The 9,733-nt window shown below is 48.0% G+C and overlaps 1 protein-coding gene across 1 annotated transcript in view; it reads right to left on the bottom strand.

Annotated features, from left to right (window-relative positions):
- The window catches only part of LOC119100008 (uncharacterized), a 45,999-nt gene extending 43,537 nt beyond the window's left edge, over window positions 1–2,462 (bottom strand). The window contains exons 1-4 of the mRNA XM_037223127.1: window positions 2,412–2,462; window positions 2,182–2,294; window positions 1,765–1,968; window positions 476–734 (exon numbers count right to left, since the gene is read on the bottom strand). Coding sequence (XP_037079022.1) covers window positions 476–734; window positions 1,765–1,968; window positions 2,182–2,294; window positions 2,412–2,462 — 627 coding nt within the window. The remainder of the gene's footprint in view (window positions 1–475; window positions 735–1,764; window positions 1,969–2,181; window positions 2,295–2,411) is intronic.
- Between the last annotated feature and the right edge of the window lie 7,271 nt (window positions 2,463–9,733).

Below are 9,733 nucleotides of genomic sequence, written 5' to 3' on the forward strand. Positions count from 1 at the left end.
AGAGAAGCATATTTCCTCACAATAATCTTAATTCAGCGTAGGCTCCACACGGCTGTGAAGTGAATCTTATCCGTACGTGATTAATAAATCCTACTTTAAGGTCATTTAGGCTGAGTTCACCCAGCCGCAGCCATGCATCGTAAGTGACACTGTTGCGTGGGTTACTACGTGCAGTGGGTAACTGAGACGAATGTTGAGCAGCCATCAAACTGCGACAAAGTGGTCATCAGCCGTGATGTTTGAAAAGCTCCTCCCCTAGTGAAGCCCCTGCTGAAGCATGCAACTTGAAACGTTCCGTCCAACGCGTCGCCGCGTGAGCTATGCGTTTAGACTGGCCAACTGACCGCCATGAATAGCCAACGCTTCGCGACGAGCCGGGCCGATGAGCAGCATCTTCCAACACATACCGCATTCGTCAACAGTTCACGTTCGCGTTTGGTTCGGCGTCCGGTTCGCAGCGCGGGCAGACACCCACCTCGATGGTGACCTTCTTGGGGTAGCCGAGGAACTCGGTGAGGGTGCCGTGCACCTGGTAGCCGAGCCCGCCAAGAGCGAGCAGCACCATCAGCATCCAGCCCAGCTTGCGACAGAGGCCGTCGTGGCGCACAATGTGCGGCACGCCGTGCGCGGAGCACCGGTCCAGGAAGAAGCGTCGCGTCAGCCAGTAGGACGTGGCGTGCCGCTGCTCTGGCGTCGGGTCATTGACGGGGCCCTCGCCCAGGTCCTGCACGCGCCTGCCGACACCGGCCGCGAGTGAGGCCAGGTCGGCGCTGGCGCACAATCGCGGGATGCGCTGTTGTTGCGTAGTCGTGCATGGATCCAACTAGCTTAGGTGCCAACCAGCTTACCCTCGGTGAAACCCGGTGAAATCCCTTGCAAGCATGCAAACCATTTGGACTGCATTTATAAAGGGATAACAAGCATCGTCATGAATGGAGGCAAATAAACCCGGTATTTCAATCTGTATCGTCACCTTGTCTTTCCGCGGGGCCTCTCAGCCAAGCTGCCTTAGTTTCTCAGTAGTTTCGACTGTCCCGCTACCTGTTTAACCGACGTGTGCGCTTTATGATCTTGTTAGAGGTCTAAAGGCAACCTTTCCCGCACGCGCCACGCGCACACCCTGTACCGCAACCGCCCGCAGATTGATTCTGGAAAGCCGGCTCGTCCGCCTATGCCTGCGCAAAACTACGCCCCGTGTCGCCGATCGCTTAACCTGCCGACGTATCAAAAGAAGGAGACGACAGGCAAGTACCTAGCGCAAATGATAAATGGAAAAGGGTGACACATTGGCCTTTGGCTGACGACCGGCCTAAAGAGAGAAGTGAATAAGTGACGCGGGAGGCAAAAAGACTAACAAATAGAACAGCGGGAAGTAAATAGAATAGGAAATATAGTATCCATCATTGCTAGACGGATAGATATAAAAATTTCATCGATGCACTGGGGTGTCTCTACTCTTGAAAACAAAGCAAATGTTTAGCGCAGAATTAAGGTATCTGAAGCCCCTCGAGAGTAGCTGCACAGATGGCACACCATTTCCTGCAAAAACAGCTGTTGGGCTCCCTTTGCGTATATATATATATATATATATATGCATATGGCCAACAGATTATACTATCGGACGCGCAAGAAGTTGGAAGGGGTCACTAAGTCTCAACAACCTAGCTATGTTGGCACATGGAAACTGTAGCTGTCCTTGATCGGGCCTGTAACTAAACTCAACCATTACAAGCTCAGCAGGAGGCGAACCGGCAGATAACTCACTGGATGTACTGCGCGAAGGCGTGAAGCTTCTCCCTCTTGTTGTGGGTGGAGAGCCACTTCTGCGCCCATTCGGGCTCCTCCTGCTCCTCTCCTTGGTCCTCGATGTTTCCCATTTCGGGGTCGTTCTTGGCCGTCGGCTGGGCGGGCTGAGCGGCCGGCGGCGACCCTTCAGCCGGCGTCGGCGCCGGGTGGACCTTCGCCGAGCTGCGCCCAGTCATGGTGCCGGGCCGCGACGTCAGCCGCGGCGCTCCCACCGCCGCCGACGGCGCCCGCGGCCCGGCCGGCTGCGTCCTCTCGCCGGCCGGTGGCGGGTCGGCGGGCTCCGTCCCTTCGCCGGGCGGTGGCGGATCGGCCGGGTCCGAAGCCGCCTCCTCCGGCTCCGCGGCCGCCTCGTCCGCCGCCTGCTCCTGATCCTGCGCCGCCTGGCGCTCCTGCTCGCGCTTCCGCTTCTCCTCCTCGAACGACTCCTGCTGCATGGCGGCCAGCTCGGCGTCGAAGTCGAACTCGTCGTCCGACATGGTGGCGGCGCTCTGCCCAAGGGTCGGCCCGGTCAGGCGCGACGCGGCGCGTCACACGCAGAAGGCCGCTCTCACAGAGATCGGACAGGCCAGGGATCAGACTACCGCAGGGCGTTGGGCCGTCGGTACCGCGAGCAGGAGACAGAGCAGAAACGGGCCGAACACGATCCACCGTGACATGGTAACGTCAACATGGTCACACGCGTCAAACATAACATGTTGCGTCCAGTTCGGTCTCCTGCCGCGCAGCGACGAACCATCCACTGCGTATTACCTGGGGAGAGGGGGGGGGGGGGCGAACGGCGAGCGCGGCGCCTCTCCCGGGAGCGCGAGCTGGCGGGCGCGGGAGCCGGCGCGGAGGTGTTGTCGCCGGCAGCAGGCCACAGGCACTCCGGCCCCCCGCACACATCACCGACGCCTCCGGTTGTCGTGACGACCATTAAACATGGCTGGGAAGCCTGCGCCTGCTCAATCGCTGCCTGCTGGATTCTCATCGCAGTTATACGCCAATTATTAATGGGGACGCACGTCAGTAGCTGACCCTGGCTCGTATATGTTGCCCGGGGAGGCTAGCCATGGCGCTCGCCTCAGTGGCCCTTTATTGTGTGTCGTGGTAGGTAAAGATCGTACATGGTCTCTGCTAGGGTGCATTGGTCCTGGATCCTTTAGAGGTGCCAAGGAATCGCCATATTTCCACTTGCATAATTTTATTTTACACTCACCCCTATGACGTTCAGTCATTTATCGTCTGAGCCTGTTACTGACTCTAAAAATCCCTGGAGGGGAAAACCGACATGTCCACTTTTCTAGTTCAGGCTCTGTACTATGTACTAACTATTATCCATGGGAGACAGGATTTACACATAGTAGTTCAAAATATTCGGGAACGTTGGGTGTTTGGTGGTAAACAAGTGTGGCTAAATGCAATTTTGATGGTGCATAACATTTTGACGGTGCATAACATATCATTGTAGGTGTGTCCACTGCCCATACAATTTAAAAGTCCTCAATTTACAACAGCTCCGATGATTTGCTGGTGTTGTTAAACCGCCTGCTTTCTGTATGCGTCATTGATTTTGTCCACCACATGTGTAAATACAACCTGCCATAACTCCCATGACTCTGTGTTAGTTAGGTACGTGAATGCATGTAAACAGATACATGGACGGCTTATTCGCATGTGTTCCGGTTGACTGATTCATTATAGCGCTCATCTATATTATGAATGGAAATTACTCGTGAGATTGAGCACATAAGTTACAGCATATTGAGCATGGGAGTGGATCCTGAGTGAATTCTTGCCACGCATTTCCAAATTCATGACGTTATTCTTCCCAGCAATCATGGGATTGCAGGTGTGTCCCACCGACACAAAACCACGATTAATGCTAGAATGTTGATCATAGTTTTATGGTAGCATTTCATGCTGACGTTAGACAAACTAAAAAAAAACAATAACAAAAGCTTTTCCGTCATACGTTTCTTTCAGCGCATTTTCTGTTTGTTTTGCCACTTTGGTCCGACCATCTCTGTCGGAGACAAGACGGCCGTGAGAGCAAACAGTTGGTATAGTGTGCCAGTAGGGTTAATTAATTACCCTTTTTGGCCATGGTGCATAGAAACTTTACGAGGAAAAGCTTAGCATTACCAACATAAGGCTATGCAGTTGTTTCATTTTCAAGCAAGCCGCGCTGAGGTCACCTTGATTAATGACAGAAAGCCAATTCTGAGGGCCTTTTTTATTCACCGCTCATCTCATGCAGAGGTGAGTTTCTCGACACACAGAACTGTCGAAATTTGCATTAAACGCCATAAAGTCATCGTACTGAAAGGGAATGTTCCACATTTGAACATGTTAAAGCCAGCGTCAGGTATGATGCAATAAACTCACATTGGTATACTCTTAAGTAGGACGGACTGGTCTAGACACCAAAATTTCGCTATTGAGCAAAAATGTTCCTCAATGTGCCATCGCTTGATTGCATCATGGAACGCTTGCATGATGTTGAGACACTGCCAAAGTAGCCGTACAAAATTGTCATTTACCTGTAGTACTTCAAACTCGTCGAGCAATATCAGCACGGAGTGAAAGTGTTTGCTGAGTCAAATATCGTTACGTGCTCGTGTTTTGGCTCTTTCTCTTGGTGTTCAGGCTTATTCTCCATGATTTTCAGATGATTACTTATAATCACATACTGGGCTATCGCGTTGTTCAAGTTGTTATAAGTTTTATTTCCTTAATAAATAGCAAGTGAAGAGAACGTGTCCAATTTCTTATATTACGCAGCACAAAACATGCTTCGTGAGGCCTGCACGCCTTACTTAACATTGTTTAAGAGCCAAATGATGTCCCTTATATTTGGAAGTCGCGCCCACGGACGCCAGATCTGAACAGCTGGACGATTATATTCTTCCTTGCCGTGATCTGGCCTGCAGAGTCGCAGAACTTAAACGACGTTCCTATGGCGTCGTGCGTGTCTGAATGACCTTGAAATAGTCTACATGAAATAGTCTGTACCTCTTTGCGGCCGTGTAGCTCGGAAATAAGAGAGATTTAGGTCCTAAGAAGGACAGGTCTGTGAACTGCACCAAAAAAATCTTCGAAATGGCTGTCTCAGCTCAAAACCCCGTAGAATGCGGAACGCTTCCCTAAACATGGGCCCGGGTGGGGGTCAATTTCACCCCCTGAGATCTCAAAGATTACGAGACAAAAAACACTCAATTGGCGGGGCTGATTGATGATTTATTGTGAAGTCTCTTGTTTCAAAATTTGAGGTTTCTAGGTCGTGATCTCCGTGTCAAATGGGCTAAAAGCCCATATTGGTGTTCAAAATGCCTCTCGAGCTCTAATGCTCGAATGCCTTGAACCTAGGCTCCTGTTTCAAGCAAAATTACACTGGTGTTCTTTCCAAGCCACTGACCTTGTTTGGAAGGTCGTGGTGACCACATACTGACAAAATTGCTTTTATATCTTAATTTGAATAAGCGTGAGGGATTACGCTAGACGGCAAATTCCCATCAACAAAGCGTTCATCTGTGTCGTTTCAGGTCAGTGACCCATTCTAACTTTTACGTGGGTCATGGAAGATGTCTGTTGCAGTTCCTGTTATCAATAAATTCCAAATGAGCATCGGAAGGTTCCCCATAAAGCAAGCTCTTCACTAAAAAAGGACGCTGGTTTTTACATCGGTCAGACCTTCATACCTCACCCAAGGTGATTGGAATTCGTGGTAATGCATGAATTGCTATCATAATCTTACTATTCAAGAAGCTTTCTCAGATGTATGCCTTCGTCTAACACTCCGTTGTTGTATCAGATCGAACGATTGTCTAAAAGTTTCCAACGCCACTCCGTTCGAAAAGCATGCTGAAAAAGATGGGGGGGGGGGGGAGGGTGAAGTTGACCCCACCCAATTGCGAGTTAATACAAACACATTAACGTTCCATGTTGAAAAAGACTTGGCAGGCATGCCAGGTTAATAAGGGCATTCTTTTACCACTGGTCAATCCGTAGCTTAATAGGAGCTTAACAGCCCGTAACCGTTGCAAGAGAGTTAAGTAATCAATAATCAACGTCTGTACTTTAGGGAAAAGTGGGGCCAGTTGCATCATGTCCAAGTAGTACCAGGACAGTTTATTCCAAATCTGTGCGACGGATGCCAGCCTTGAACCCCTGAGCTGACTGACAGCAGCTCCCCTGCCTTTCAGTGTGCCTGCGGCGGCATGCGTACACGCGTCTTGGGACGAGTGCGACGATTTGTTTTGCATAGCATTGAAAACGATGACTGTCGGTGTAATTGTATTCGAGGACTTACAGCATAATTCGGCCAATATGAATGCTACATTGGGTGGTGGAGAGGTGTATCTATCGGATATATTGCAAAACATCTGGTGTTCTTTCCCAAAGATTTCGGGGCGCCGTGAACGTTCTTCCAAGATGCCCGGCAGTACATGTTGCATCAGTTATGCATAAGAGATGTTGTTCAGTGACACGATGCACCAAAAATACGTGGTGGACAGACTTATTAGCAATGATTAAAGGACTTAATTGCAATGACTTATTGCCATCCAGAAAACGGGTCAACAGTTGCATTGCTTATGCATGCCGGTCGTTCCTAGAGGAGTAACCGGAGCGGAAGTGAGCATTGTGCAACAATGATTGATAAAAGGGCAAAAATGTGTTATGTCGCAATCACGACAACTTACGAAATTGCACACGGAAAGCACATTTGATCTCCAAATCGTAACGTATTCAGCTTGCTTGCGACGCAATTTTCTCCATGATAAAAATAACGTAAGCTTAAGATTCCCATCAAGCATTACACTCTTTTTCCCTCCTTCTTCTTTCACTCTTTTTGATTCCCATCAAGCACTCATATAATTTATCCAAGGGTGAGGCAAGTCATCTCGTTTGAAAGGAGGCCATTTACAACACGACTGTTTTAAAAAACCAAAACGTGCTCTACAAAACTTTACTGCCACATACGAGGCTCCAGGAATTAGCTGTCTGGAGACATAAGAATCCTAGCCGTATCCTTAATAGTTATAGCAGGAGGAAGTATAAAGTGAAAACTTATACACCTTTCCCTACTCTCCCCTATGTCTGTTACATTGTTCCTCGACGTTGTGACTGATCAGAAAGTCTGCCATGTAATGCAATCATACATACTTCTAAGTATAAACATCACATTTTCCACAAACAGTTGTGTCGAATATACACAGAAGCGTATTTCTCTGACGTGAATCAAACTGTTAATAATGACGACACCTAGGTTACCTTGAATTCTGCCAGACTGTTCGGTCGCCATGGTAGAATATGAACTTTATTGTTGGTTGCTTTGACATATTATAACTTTGCAACTAAAAGGTGTCAAAGCGTATTAGGACAAAGACGAGGAATGTATCCTGATATGAGCTACTAAATATGTGCAGATTCGTCCATCGCCATGGGGCTAGTTTCATAGCACGTCCGTCCCTGTTCGGACCCGCCTACCTAGCAAAAGGTGACCGGGCATCGCAACCCTTCATCAAGGCCCATAACAGAATGCAGACTGCAGAGTACGGTCGGCTGCAGTTTAGAGGCAAGGCATTTCTACACTGATTCCCTGTTTATACAAGACTGTCATAGTTTTCTATCTACGAAAACGTGCGTCTATTTGTATGTCTGTCTGTCGTTTTTTGCTTGTTGATCCGTGCGCAGGTCAGACGGAATGCAGAAAAAGACGGAAATGTTCACAGTGTGCGTTTGCGAGCGTGGGAAGTGTGCATGCGTGGGGAGCGTGCATGCGTGCCGAAGGCTCTACGATAATTGATGATCGCCTTGGGCTGCTGGGAATGTCCGCTCAGGCCCACAGGGCTACCATTAGTCATACACCTGGGAGAGACAAACTGAGGGGCGGTCAGGCCGTCGAACAGATATTCACTTTGCTGCGCGAGCAACGATGAATCTTGGGATCCACATTGATAGGAAGACCTTGATTCATGTAAATAGCACCTTCGTATGAAATATAAGGTCGTAGACCGAGGATGGTAGTAGGGACTGGATGTGTTGGTGACTTCTCCAGCAATACCTGGCGCTATCTGAGATGTCGCGGCACTGAGTGTTTGACAAACTATGACTTGTGGATAAGACAATACTAATAGCCCTATTCCTCGAAGAATAACCAAAAAATTGAGATAGATGAATTGATATTTTGGCTGCATGCCTTCCATGCAGCATGCCGTATGCTACAATCAGTAGTCACTACTGATAGTCATTTTCATAGACGTACGTAAAAGAGATATCAATCCATGTTTTTCTCCTTTCTCTGGTTATTCTTCGAGTAAAAAGGCTATATATATATATATATATATATATATATATATATATATATATATATATAAAGGCTATATACATATATATATATAAAGGCTATATATATATATATATAAAGGCTATATACATATATATATATATATAAAGGCTATATATATATATATATAAAGGCTATATATATATATATATATATATATATATATATATATATAGCTAAATACACACATGATGCTCCTTGTAAATGCACTTAATTTACGTAAACATTAATTGTAGTTCCGATGGAAGCTGTGTGGTGTTGTAGTATTGTGGCCATGATAATATGGTCAATAAATACAACGACGAGGGTAGAGGCAACACGACTGGGTTGAAATTCCCACCATTCAAAAGCGGGCGCGGTGATAAACCACTGAGAAGCAAGCACAGACCGTCTTGTGAATTTTCCAAGGGTTGTGTGCCATCTTATGGAAGATCGGGCTGATTTTGTGAAATGTGCATTCAGATGTTACCAGTATGCACCGCATAACTTTGAAGGTGCTCCAAAAATATGCTGTGACCATCCAGCACGCGCCTTCAGCAAGTAGTGAGTGAACGCGTATATTTTTGCCGCGGCGGACTCGACGGCGAAGGCATGATTTTAGCCCCATAGACTGCTAGAGGCAAGCATCCATCACTGTACACAGAGCGGGGCTGTGTGGTGATAGAAACCCCGGTAGCACGTATTCCTCCTTACCAAACATACGGAATGAATAAGTATATGCGTGAATAAATGTTGACAGAAAAAAGCTCCAGGTGGGCGCGTAAAGATAAGATACAGAACACTACGGCACGGAAGACTTTTTGTACTCCTGCCGCGTGCTCGACTCAGTTTTCAGCGAGCATTTTTGAGTCGTGCCTCCCTGCCCGGGATGCGTAGAAATGAGACGTGTATTCGGGGCCATCGCAAAAAATCTGAATGACATGCCTGCGTTGGCTAAGGCCGCAATTACGTGGGTGTGCCAGGAAAGTTTACGGCAGTTGTTTGGGAACATGTGCCCCGCATTCAATAATGATAGTTACAGATAGACTGGCACGGACGATGCTCTGTACGGACCGTGATAGGTTACTCTGTAAAGAGGTTAGTTCGACAGCACATCACACAACAGCTGAAGGGCGTAAACACAGGGTGAAGAACAGGGTTAAGGTGAAGAACACATGAAAAGTTGCTCTTGTCCTCCCCCCCCCCCCCCCCCGCCAGGAAAATCCGCAGTGACGAGTTCTGAGTGACTACCGCATGAGCGCTCAGGCACATACAAGATCCATAAAATCTTATATAAGCATAATGATGCTCCATAGAAAGAACCGAGGGACAGGTGGCGTTTGCCTCCAAAACTCCTGCGATGATGCATCGTTACTGACAGCAATTTGACACAAGGTCGAAAGATCCCAGGGCAATAGGACAGATCTCGCTTACAATTGGATGTCACCTGCGTGGTGACACGTTTGTCACGTTCGGGTCTGAACATTTTGCGTTGACCCACCAGCTTGATTTGCCGCATTTTTACGCAGCCTGTCTTGTCTCCCGTGTTTCTGGTCACAGCTGCTCACGAAATTGAACCAATCAGAATGGGGTGCAGCAGAACCGTCACAGACGTGAACA

This window comes from Pollicipes pollicipes, unplaced genomic scaffold, assembly GCF_011947565.3.
Source record: "Pollicipes pollicipes isolate AB1234 unplaced genomic scaffold, Ppol_2.1 Scaffold_4881;HRSCAF=5763_pilon_pilon_pilon, whole genome shotgun sequence".
In the NCBI taxonomy this organism is placed as follows: domain Eukaryota; kingdom Metazoa; phylum Arthropoda; class Thecostraca; order Pollicipedomorpha; family Pollicipedidae; genus Pollicipes; species Pollicipes pollicipes.